This window comes from Trachemys scripta, chromosome 2 (genome assembly GCF_013100865.1).
Source record: "Trachemys scripta elegans isolate TJP31775 chromosome 2, CAS_Tse_1.0, whole genome shotgun sequence".
NCBI lineage: Eukaryota > Metazoa > Chordata > Testudines > Emydidae > Trachemys > Trachemys scripta.
Window position 1 is genome coordinate 163,884,359 of NC_048299.1, and position 12,666 is coordinate 163,897,024.

General features: G+C 59.1%; 1 protein-coding gene across 1 annotated transcript; it reads right to left on the reverse strand.

Annotated features, from left to right (window-relative positions):
• Window positions 1–5,374: 5,374 nt before the first annotated feature.
• Window positions 5,375–12,469, reverse strand: UNC93B1 (unc-93 homolog B1, TLR signaling regulator). Its single transcript, XM_034762154.1, is given in 11 exon segments — window positions 5,375–6,667; window positions 7,103–7,221; window positions 7,489–7,762; window positions 8,072–8,254; window positions 8,797–8,921; window positions 9,176–9,269; window positions 9,814–9,943; window positions 10,154–10,315; window positions 10,811–10,964; window positions 11,858–11,999; window positions 12,307–12,469. Coding segments are annotated over 11 exon segments (1,797 nt in total). The 5' UTR covers window positions 12,418–12,469; the 3' UTR covers window positions 5,375–6,364.
• Between the last annotated feature and the right edge of the window lie 197 nt (window positions 12,470–12,666).

Consider the following 12,666-nt stretch of genomic DNA (forward strand, 5'->3'; position numbering starts at 1 on the left):
ATTTCAATGCTGTAATGAATAAGGCAGCAATGGACATCATTGGAAAACACTGTAAGAAGACAAAACCATGGTTCACAAATGAAATATTACAAATGTGTGACCTTAGAAAAGAACTCAAGAAAGACAAGAACAGCACTGAGGGAGCTGGTAAATACAAAGCAATTGGCAGAAAGATCAAGAAAGAAATGAAGCTGGCCAAGGAGATATGAATCGAAAAACATTGCTCTAAAATTGAAGAGTAGATCAATAATAAAAATAGCAAACGAGCCCTCCATGTTGTAAAAGATCTGACAAAGGAAAGATGGACCAAAGCTAACACAAATTCAAGACAAAGAAGGGAACAATCATACAGAAGAAAGGGACATCATCAATAGGTGGACAAACTATTGCTCTGACCTGTACAACAACCAGACAAATGGAGATCCTAGTGTCCTAGACAGCCCAGATTTAACAGAAGAGGATGACTTTCCAATACTGCGTGAAGAAGTGGAGACAGCTATGAAATCACTCAAGAACGGAAAGGCTACAGGTATTGACAACACCCCAGCCGAATTGATGAAATTCGGAGAAGAAATAGTAATGGATGTACTCACCAAGATCTGGCAGACCGGTGAGTGGCCCTCCACATGGACACAGTCACTAATCATCCCTCTGCCAAAGAAAGGCAACCTGCAATTGTGTCAAAATTACTGGACCATAAGCTTAATTAGCCACCCCAGCAAAGTGATGTTGAAAGTCATATTGAACAGATTGAAGCCACAAGCGGAGAATATCATTGCTAAAGATCAGGCTGGCTTTCGTGCTGAGAGAAGTACCACAGAACAGATTTTCATCCTTCATGTTCTATGTGAGAAGTACTTACCCCACCAGCAGGACATCTACCATGTCTTTGTTGACTTCAAGAAGGCATTTGACAGAGTATGGCATGAAGCTGTCTGGGCCACCGTGAAGAAGTACAATGTTGGTTGTAAGCTTATTCTTACCATTAAACAGCTGTATGCCAAAGCCAACAGTGCAGTTCTCGTCAATGGCACAATAGGAGGGTGGTTTTGCACCACTGTTGGAGTCCAGCAAAGCTCCCTTCTTTCACCCACACTGTTCAACATCTACTTGGAGAGCATAATGACTGATCACCTAGAAGATCACATATGCACATTTTATGCTGTGTCTCACATCACCTCCATATCGGTGCACATAACAAAATTAATTCCGCACGTGCGTGGGAAAAATTAGAGGGAACACTAGTCCTGATTGGTATAGCTTCTATATAAACCCAACATAGGAACAGGAAGTCATCCGTGCAGCTGGGATCCACCCTACTCTGGACTGTGAGCCTTGTGCTTCCTGTTCTCCTGGCTCAAAGTCCTGGTATCCTGACTTAGTCTGACTTCAGTTATCGATCTGTGGTTCTGCTCTCAAGCTTGTCTCCTGCCAACCTGACTCTGCCTGCCTCCTGATGCTTGACTCTCAGTTGGCCCTCTGGCCTATCTGCCTCCAGGTATTTGACCTGGCCTGGCTCCTGCTTTGACGACTAGGGCAGACTTCCCACATCTTGGTCATGAAACTGCCATACTCAACTACGCTGGAACCTGCCACCACCTGCCAGGGAATCTTCTGCATCACTCCTACTGCCACAGACCCTTCTGTGCCATTCCAGCTGCCATCCTCAACCACACCAGAACCTTCTGCGTCACTCCTAGAATGGAGAGAGGTAAATAGTGGTGCCTCAGAATGGAGAGAGGTAAATAGTGGTGCCCCCCAGGGGCCTATTCTGGGACCAGTCCTATTAAACATATTCATAAATGATCCGGAAAAAGGGGTAAACAGTGAGATGGCAAAATTTGCAGATGATACAAAATTGCTCAAGATAGTTAAGACCCAGGCAGACTGTGAAGAGCTACAAAAGGATCTCTCAAAACTGGGTGACTGGCAACAAAATGGCAGATGAAATTTAATGTTGATAAATGCAAAGTAATGGACATTGGAAAACATAATCCCAACTATACATATAAAATGATGGGGTCTAAATTAGCTGTTACCACTCAGAAAAAGAGATCTTGGAGTCATTGTGGAGAGTTCTCTGAAAACATCCACTCAATGTGCAGCAGCAGTCAAAAAAGCAAACAGAACGCTGGGAATAATTAAGAAAGGGATAGATAATAGGACAGAAAAGATCATGTTGCCTCTATATAAATCCATGGTACGCCCACATCTTGAATACTGCGTGCAGATGTAGTCGTCCCATCTCAAGAAAGATGTATTGGAATTGGAAAAGGTTCAGAAAAGGGCAACCAAAATGATTAGGGCTATGGAACGGCTTCTGTATGAGGAGAGATTAATAAGACTGGGACTTTTCAGCTTGGAAAAGAGACGGCTAAGGGGAGATATGCTTGAGGTCTATAAAATCATGACTGATGTAGAGAAAGTAGATAAGGAAGTGTTGTTTACTACTTCTCATAACACAAGAACTAGGAGTCACCAAATGAAATTAATAGGCAGCAGGTTTAAAACAAATAAAATAAAGTATTTCTTCACACAATGCACAGTCAACCTGTGGAACTCCTTGCCAGAGGATGTTGTGAAGGCCAAGACCATAACAGGATTTAAAAAAGAACTAGATAAATTCATGGAGGACAGGTCCATCAATGGCTATTAGCCCGGGTGGGCAGGGATGGTGTCCCTAGCCTCTGTTTGCCAGAAGCTGGGAATGAGCGACAGGGGATGGATCACTTGATGATTATCTCTTCTGTTCGTTCCCTCTGGGGCACCTGACACTGGCCACTGTCGGAGGACAGGATACTGGGCTAGATGGACCTTTGGTCTGACCCAGTAGGGCCGTTTCTTACGTTATGTTCCTACTGCCACAGACCCTTCTGTGCCATTCCAACTGCCATCCTCATCCACACCAGAACCTTCTGCATTACTCCAACTGTTGTCTCCCCCAAACGTTCTGGAGCCTTCCATATCACTCCAATTGGCACAAAAACTTTCACGTTGCTCTGACTGCCATTTCCCCCAACTGCTCCTGAACCTTCCATGTCACACCATCTACTGACCCACCAACTGCTCCGGAACCTTACATGTGCCCCAACCGCTGCCCTATCCCCAACCACTCAAGAACTGTTCGCATCACTCCAACTGCTGCTTCCTCCCCCAACTGCTCCAGAACCTTCCATGAAACTACAGCTGCCATGGAACCTTCCATGTCGCTCCAGCTGCTGCCCCCCCCCCAACCACTCTGCGTTGATCCAACTGACAGCTTCCCGCTCCACTGCTCCAGAACCTTCCGCATCACTCCAACGGCTGCCTTCAACCACTCCGGAACCTTCCGCGTCACTCCAACTGTGACAGAACCTTCCACATCCCTCCACCTGCTGCCCCGCCCCGCCCCAACCACTCCGGAACCTTCCGCATCACTCCAACTGCTGCCCCACCCCGCCCCAACCAATCCAGAACCTTTCAACTGTCACCAACCACCTCAGCGCTTTCCCTGCAGTCCAGCTGTCGCCCCCAACTACAGCTGGGTGAAGAACTGATTTTTTTTTTCAGTTTGATGGCCGTTCTGAAAATAAAATAAATATAAAATTGGTTCATGTCGAACCAAATCCGAAAACTGCAAAAAGTGTCACCAAAATTAAAAAAAAAATCCATTTTTGAGTCTAACCAAACACGTCGTTCAACCCGGTCCACTTTGTTTTTGGCATTTGTAAAGGGTTTGAGTCATAAAACAGCTGGAGGAGGTAACAGTGGTGAACTGCCTTGTGAGTTTTAACACAATCAGAGCACTCACCTGGGATGTGGGAGACCCAGGCCCACCTATTCCAAGGGAGTGCCCTAATCTCTGGGCACTCCCCGAGGGGCAGCGCATCAAGCACTTCCCAAGGGCAGAGCTGAGATTTGGGGGTTTGGACACACCCCTAGGCAGGATGTGGGGGGACAGGGCACTGGGTGCTCCCTGGGGTGGAGGGAGCTGAGGGTTGGGTGTCAGACACTCCCTAATGGGGGGAGCTGAGGGCTGGGTGTCAAGCACTCCCCAAGGGATGGGGGGGAGCTGAGGGTCAGGGTGTCAGACACTCCCAAATGGGGGGAGAGGAAGCTGAGGGTCGGGGCAATGAGTACTCCCCAAGGGGGGGGGGGAGCGGAGGGTCAGGGTGTCGGACACTTCCCAAGGGGGCTAGCCAGGGGGCAGGCTGAGAGTCTTGTGAGTCTCCCCAAGGCTGTATCCCGTGCAGTGAGGGGTGGAGAGCCCAGCCTGGCAAGCATCATTCTGCCCCATTGCTGATAGGGGCACATCCAAGGGGCTCTGCCAAGAGAGATGGGGATGCGATCCGGGGGAAGCTGCAGCCCAGTGCCCAAGGCCCGGCCTCCAGACATGGCTGCCCTGGAGAGGATGGCAGCGGGGGAGCGAGCCCAGGGCAGCGTGAGGGGGTGAGAGTGCCCAGAGGCTGCTCAGCAGCTCCACTCTCCCCCCCACCCCCCCAGCACCTGGCTCCTCTCCTTCAGTGCTCACCTCTGTCGCTCTGCCCCCACCATGGGTTAACTCCAGCCAAACTGCCTCCACTGTCCCATCCCTGCTTGCCCATGCCCCCGCTCGGCCCACACTGTCCGCACAGGGCCGGCCTCCCGGGCTGCACTTGGGCCCGGTGGGTGTGGAAAGCTGCTCGTCTGGCCTATCAGGGGGTCAGCCTGCCCTTTGAGCGGCCTGGGGGCACAGCTCCCCGGACTGCAGGGCAGGGGGGTTGTTCATAAATGACATAAGGCATTAGGGGGTGGCTGGGTCTGGAAAACCACTAAAGTGTATTCTGTAACTGATGGGCTGCCCTATGGCTGGGGGAGGGCGCTCGGTCCCTGGCCTGCTGTTTTGGGTGCCCCTCTGTATGGCTGGAGCAGGGGCAGTTCCAGGTTGACCAGAGGGATTGAAAATAGGCTAGAGGGGCCAGTGACACCTAACTCCTCCACGGTTGGCGCGGAGCAGCTGCTCTAGGGAGCGCAGGCGCCACTCCCACAGCCCCATGCCTAGTGAACACATGGCCCACCCACTCCCTGCCAAGCCAGGTCTGTGGGCAGCAGCTGTCCCCCGAAGTCCCGGCCCTGCCACAGCCCCTCCCCCCGCCATCATTATGGGTTCAGACTGTTTCACCCTCCTCTTGAGGATCAGAGTTGAGTCCCCTCTCCTGCCGCCTCTTTCCCTTCGCAAAGTTCCTCCCTGAGAGGCCAGGGAGCCAGCCTGGCAAGGCAACTATGAGCCCCGCCTGGCAATAGCTGGTCTGGGCCAAGGTGCCAGTGTGCGTGGGCATCTGGCCTATGAGTGACCTCCCCACCCAGGACACAACCCAGCAGCCCCCTCAGCCCAGATACACACAGCCCCAGCAGCTCCGAGAGAGGATCTTTATTGGGAAAGGGCCTTTACAAAGCACAGTAGGACACGGGAGGTGCGGGAGGCAGCGTCCAGTACCCAGAACTCCGCCTGCAGACACGATATGCTCTGCTTCTTGCTGGGGCTGGTGGGGCAGGGACAGGGAATCACAGCTCCTCTACTGCAGGGCAGGGCTTTACAGCACCTGGCCTCATGGGCTTCCCCGCTCACACAGGCGCCAGACCTCACTAGGCTGCGGAGGGTGGGGCTGGGCCTTCCCGTCCTGGAAGGGGGCACTGGCAGAGGGCTCTCCATGCCCCTCCCTTGCTTTGCCAGGAGAAGGCAGCTGTGGGGGCTGGCATCGTCCCCTTATGTGGGTCCCATCTGTGCTGGGAAAAGCGACTGCTGCCCTTTTCAGATGGGAACCGCCCTGGTGCCCATGCACAAAGGGCAATGCTCAGTGCCAGCCACTCCACGTTTGGCAGAGGGCAGATCCCAAGCCCCAGAGTATCCAGCATGATAACACAGGACTACGCCACAGTGCACCAGCCTCTCCACGCACTGCCCAGGGCTGGGCCCGTTACGGACAGCACCATGCACAGTCCAGAGCTGACACGAGCCGGGAGACTGGGCCTGATTCCTGACCAGCTCCTACAGCACAAAGGCCCCTGGAGACCTCAACCAGGGCACGGGCCGCTCTTGGAGCAGCCCAAAGGGACTGATGCTAAACAGCCCCATAGCAAACCTGCTCTGTGGAATGGACTAGGAGTCCCGGCAGAACTGGGCTCCAGTGCCCTCTGGAGCAGTCACCGAGTCACCGTGGTGTGCAGGGTCCTCTCTCTGCCTCCAGTCCCCTCCCACCAGGTTTGGAAGAGGGTGGGGGATTCTGCCAGGCCTGGCTGGCAAAGGGTGGTGGGGACAATCCAGCACCACAGTCAGTGGGCAAAACAGGGGGGAAGCTGCAGTGAGTTGGTGATGGTGGCGGGCATGGGGGGCATAGGCGGCCCCCTAGCCCACGTTCTCTCCATCCTCCTCCCCCAGTGCCTGCTCGTAAGCACACTTCTGCTGGTGCCGCTGCCCGCCAGGCCCTGCCCGCTCCTCCCGGGACCCGTCGCTGTCCTGCTCAGACTCCCCCTCCGAGCCCGTTTCGTCCGAGTTCTCGGCCTCCAGGTAGCGGTAGCCCCGCACCTTGTGCCGCGGCTTGGGGATCTTGGGCACGCGGTAGAGCACGTGCCGTGCCAGCTTGTGCTCCATCCACAGGTAGGAGAGCACCGAGGCCACCAGGGTCAGCAGCATGATGGACAGCTTGGCCTAGGGGATGGGCGAGAGCACACTGAGCAGGGGTAGGGCTGGACTCTCCCCCACCCCTGTCCCCCACCAGCTGGGCCCACCCCTCCCCCCCAACCACCTGAGCCAGGCTGCCTGCCTCACCCAGAGGGGGAAATGATGGGAAAGGCAGTTCCAGGAAGGGGCTTGTCCTGACTGAGGCCGGGGCCAGGCCCATGACTAACCAGTTTGATCCAGAACCAAAGGAAAGTCTCAGCCCATTATGCCTGATCCTCCAGGTCCTTGCAGCCCCACTGGGGAGCAGGGTTATGCCCCTATGGCTGGAGAAAATGGCTCCTGTCCCACACCCTCTGCCCTCGGGACCCTGCCCCCCTGGGGATCGTGGCCTGCACCTCCCATGAACCCAGCCCCATGTGCCCTGCCCCACAGAAGAGCAGGCTGGGAGCAGCCCCCGCTCACCTTCATGGGCAGCCCCGACCACAGGTACACCACAAAGATGGCCAGCGCCTGCCACCAGTGGTAGATGGTGAAGACGAAGTCCTGGCGCTCCTTGTCTTGGTACAGCATTCCCAGGAGCGCTGCAGGGGGACAGACAGACGGACATACAGACAGCAGGCATCAGACAGCGGCTCCTCCCCCATGCTGGACATGGTCACAGTTCCTGGGTCCACTGGGGCCCAGGGAGATGGGGGGCTTCCAACTGCACCGACAGACCCAAAGCCCCATTCCAGAGCCACTGGGCTACCCCTCCCCCCCTGGTGGAGGTATCATGGGGAGCGATGGGCAGGGTCCGGCTGGCATTGGGCCCGGGGCTCCACCCCACCTCCGCTGACCCCGCTACTCACTGCTAAGGCTGGTCTTGTTCAGGGCGCTGCCTAGCCCCCAGAGCGCAGCCACCAGGTAGAGCAGGGAGGCCTGGTCTGGGCCACGTGGCTTGGGCGCCCAGCAGAACAGGCCGATGAGCAGGATGGCATGGACGGCAGCTCCGGCCAGCAGTGGGGCCTGGCGGGGCAGGCGCAGCATGGACAGCGCCAGGCTGGAGCAGGCCGCAGCTGAGAAGCCGTAGGCCATGATGATGTAGGCCAGCTTCTCCAGGCCAATGGCACAGACAGCATAATTCTGAGGTGAGGGGTAGATGCTGGTTAGCATGGCATGGCCGGCCCCCCACCAGAGTGCAGCCCCCCATCCCCCACCCCTCCCGCTCCCCAGCCCAGTGCAGCCCTCCCTCCCACTTCTGCTCCCCCAGCAGAGCGCACCCCCATCCAATCCCCCACCCCTTCTGCATGCAGCCCCACCACCATAGTGCAGCCAATCCAATCCCCCACACCTTTGCCTGTGCCAGTCCCCCACCAGAGCACTGTACCCCACCCCTTCTGCTGTGGCCTCCCCAACCCCTACGGGGGACCCCGGAGAGGGGCGCAGCCGTACCAGGGAGAAGCCGGTGCAGACGAAGAGCACCTCGAAGCCGCTGTAGATGAAGAAGGGGAAGAGGTGGCGCAGGCGATAGTCCCGCATGTGCTTGAAGGGCAGCTGGAAGATGTTGCCCCAGCCGATGCTGCGCAGGTCGATTTCCTCCGTGGGGCGATAGGCTGAGCCGCATAGGATCAGCACCTGGGGGCGGGAGGTGAGTACGGGAGACCCTGAAACCCAGAGGGATAGGGACCCTGCGCCAAGGGGGGGCACTGCCACTCCTTGCACAGGGTGACCTAGGGAGTGATGGGAGGAGCTGGCCAGGGCTGTGGGTCAGGCTGGGTGTGGGGGGACAGCTGAGGGGGCCGTAGCCCTGAGGAGACCAATCCCCCTCTCCAGCAACTACCCCATTCCACAGCTCCCACCATGGGCTCCCTGACCCCACCGCACCCACCTGGGGGAGCTCAGATGGTGAACGTGGAGAGGGGTGGCACAGCATGGAGAGGAAAGCCCTGCCCCCATTCCTGCCCACCGGTCCATACCATGACCCTGGAGAGGAACGCCCCACCCACAGTCCATACCATGAGCATGGAAAGGAAGGTCCCACCCCGATCCCTTCTCCACAGGTCCAGTCTGTACCATGGGCATGGAGAGGAAGGCCCCGCACCCGCTGCCCCACCCCACCAGTCCATCCCATGAGCATGGAGGGGAAGGCCCCCACACACTCCCCTGCCGGTCCATACCATGAGCATGGAGAGGAAGGCTGTGCCCATGAGCACGCTCTCGACGATGATGAGGTTGATGCTGCGCGGCAGGCTCTGCAGCACGGTGGCGTTGAAGCCGGGGAGCATGCCTTTGCTCAGGGTGCCTGAGGAGCAAACATGGCGTCACAGCCCAGCCGGCCTGCAGGGGGCGCTCAGAGCCCCACCTAGAGGGGGGCGTGGGACTCAAGGCGGGCGCTCCGGCAGCGAGGAGGGGGCAGGGGCAGTGCCCAGGAGACGTGTCAGGAAGCAACAGGCAGGAGTGCTGGGGTGAGGGGAGTGGAAGTGGCAAGGATAAGGACGGGGCAGGAGGAACCAGTCTGCACTGGCTGGGTAATGCCGCCCCGCCGCAGATGCTCACCGCAGTTCTTCACATTGCAGAGCGTGTGGTTCAGGTCGTACAGGTACGAATTCAGGAAGAAAAGCATGGGCATCTGGGCGCAGACGAAGCTCAGCTGGAACAGAGGAACAGGGAAGAGGTGTGGCCGGGCCTGTCCCACGTGTGTGTGGGGGTCTCCTACTGCAGCCCAGCGGCACCAGCACACTCCACTCCACCCGCAGCTCTGTGCCGGGACAGGAGGCCAGCACAGCCCACTGCATTTCCTGGACTTGGTGCAACCACACCTCCTGCTTCTCAACACATGAGAACCAAGCTGCAGCCAGACTGCCCCCTGTGCCCAGCCCACCTCCCTGCGCCCCCAGTTATCTCCCCCGTGCCCAGTCCTCCTCCCTGCGCCCCCAGTTATCTCCCCCGCGCCCAGCCCGCCTCCCGGCCCGCCCCCCAGCACCCTCCCCCACGCCCAGCCTCACCGTTCTCCTCCTACACCCAGCCTAGCTCCATGCCCCCAATACAGCCCCAGTGCCTACCCCACCTCCCTGGCCACTCCCCAGTGCCTTGCTTTCCCCCATCCCCAGTACCCATGCGTCAGAGCCCAGCCAACTCCTAGCCCATGGGCCATCTCCCCGCCCCCTCCCCAGTACCCCAGGCCCTGCCCTCACGTGGAAGCAGCCATAGAAGAGGCTCTGGAAGGTGATGATGTAGGTGTTGTAGGCACCACGTGGGGCACGCTGCTGCTCCAGCACATGCTCCTCCTTGTAGTTCACGTATTCGTAGTACTTCTGCGCCATCCTGCAGGGGGCGACGGTGAGCATGAAATGGGGGAGGGGAGTGTGGCGCAGCAGCCCCATGAGCCACACAGTGCCCACCGGGGGGGCACACCCCCTCCTCCCCAGGAACGCCAACACCCGAGCGCCCATCCCCCTGCAGCCACGCCCACGCCCCATTACCCGAGGGCCCCCCACCCCCCAGCAGGTGGGGCCCTGCTCCATGGCAGCTCACCGGGTGACGTAGTTGCCCATGGAGGCCCAGAGGGGCACAATGGCCACACCGATGGCCACGGCCGAGGGCACCAGCGTGTAGTAGCGCTCCCAGTAGTTGGTGGAGACGAAGAGGGCGTAGATCCCCACGGCCAGAAACATGGTCCACTTGGTGCCGAAGAACCTGGGCAGCCATATGGGGAGCCGGGTCAGCAGTAGGACCCCCATGTCCCCATCCCCACCCCCCCATCCGTGGGGAGACATGGGGCTCTGTCTGCCTCAGGGGATAGGACTTGGGTCTGCTCACCACAGGGGGCACCAGCTCTGATCAGCCCCAGGGCAGGGACTGGCTCAGGGGGGCAGGAAATGGGACATTGGGCCTTTCCCCTCTAGGGGGCACCAGCTCCGATCCAGCCCCAGAGCAGGGACTGGCTCACGGGGGCAGGAAATGGGACATGGGGCCTTTCCCCTCTAGGGGGCACCAGCTCCGATCCAGCCCCAGAGCAGGGGCTGGCTCGGGGGGTGGGATCTCTCGGGTGTGCTGGTTGCAGACTGGGCTGGTGGGCAGCAGGGCTTTGGAGCTGTGCTCCGGCTCCGCTCCAGCTCCAGGCAAAAACCTGCAGCTCCGCTGCTCCAGCTCCGGGCTCTGCTCCAAAGCCCTGGTGGGCAGGGCAGGTACCTGATGAGGACGGGCGTGTAGAACAGAGCCACGATGGGGGTGACGTTGATGCCCATCAGCATCTTGCTGTCGATGTCCTGCAGCCCCAGTGTAGCTCTGTTCCCCCTCCGGGTAGGTCCAACGTTGTGCCGGGATCAGCGGCATCGGTGGCGGGCTGGGGGGGGGGGGGGGAGAGGAGGGGCGGTCGCACCAGGGTGAATCCTGCCCTGCGCCCCACGAACCCAGCCTAACGCACGGGGGAGCTGAACCCAGAGGGACAGGGCCTCTTCCCCAGCCCACAGCCCCCTGCAGGATGGGGCGGCTGGGAAAGAATGGGGGAAGTTACCAGGGCCGAGGGGCTGGCACGCAGGGGCCCTGGATGCTTGGAATCAGGCTGAGATCTGACCCACCTCCATTCCTCCCCACACTCCCCTGGGATTGAGAGGTAGAGAGGCAGGACCCAGGGAGTGAGTGGAGTGGTAGGAACCCCCCAGCAGGTATCTGCACAGAGGAAAAGCTGTGGGGGCACCAGGAAAAACCCAGCAGCAGAGTTACGGGAGGGGGGCCCCAGATGCCGTATCCCAACATCATGCCCAGGGAGGGGGCAGCGGGTGGGGCCAGGGAGAGGCAGGGCAGTGGGTGGGCCGTACTCAGGGAGACACCCAGGCTGAGGGTTGGGTGGGGTGGCAGGAGGCAGGGATGGTGGGGGAGCATATCCTGGTAGACGCTGTAGGTCAGCATCCTGTCCAGGCTGGGGGGCATTGGGTGGGCCCAGGAGAGGGGTGAGGCAGTGGGCCGGCCATACCCAGGTAAATGCCTGGGGGGCAGTGGGAGGGGTCGATGTGAGACAGTGGGCGGACCATACCCAGGTAGATGCCTGGGGGGAAGTGGGTGGGGACAGGAAAGGGATGGGGCAGTGGGCGGGGCCAGTGCAGGGCAGTGGGCAGGCCATACTCAGCTAGACGCCTGGGGGGCAGTGGGTGGGGCTGATATGGGGTAGTGAGCAGGCCATACCCAGGTAGATGCCCGGGGGGCAATGGGCAGGGCAGGGCAGAGGGCGGGCCATACCCAGGTAAACGCCATAGGTCAGCATCCCGCCCAGGCTGGCGGCCAGCACGTTTTTGACGACGGCGAGGCGCTTGCGGCGGAAGTACTTGCGCTCCTCCTCCTCCTCGTTATAGTCGGGATTAGCACCCACAAAGTCGTCCAGCTGAGGAGAACCAGGGAGACATGAGGGAGGTGGGGCCAGACCCAGGACCCCTTTTCCCAGGGGCCTGCTCCCCACGCTGGTCCATGGTGGGGCTCTGCCAGGCACTTCTGGAACTGCCAGCACAGCAGCTGCGCTCCTTGCCCTCCAATCCCCATCCGCACCCCCGCCAGACAGGGACACCCCTTGGGCTGGAAGCACTGAGGGGCCCGGCTGGCCCTCACCCAGCTCGGCTCTGATCCTCCTTGGCCCACAGCTGCCAGGACATAGCGCACAGCCAGACAGGCTCAGCAGGGAATTGGGGTCTCACCTGCACCTCCCCCACATCCAGAATAGGCACGTCACCAGCTCCCACCACCAGTCCGTCAGCTGCCACCCCATTGCCCATGGCCTCCTGGTAGCAATCAGGGTCTTTCTCCATCACTGCATTGGCATTGCCGCCTGCAGGGCCACAGACACGGGAGAGAGAGAGGAATGGGAAAAAGTGCCACAACCTGGTCACAGCACCGCCAGTGCCCCTCCCTCCCGACCCCCCCTGCTATCCCAGCCCTGGGTTCCCCACACAGCACTGCCAGTGCCCCTCCCTCCCGACACCCCCTGCTATCCCAGCCCTGGGCTCCCCACACAGCACTGCCAGTGCTCCTCACTCCCGACACCCCCTGCTATCCCA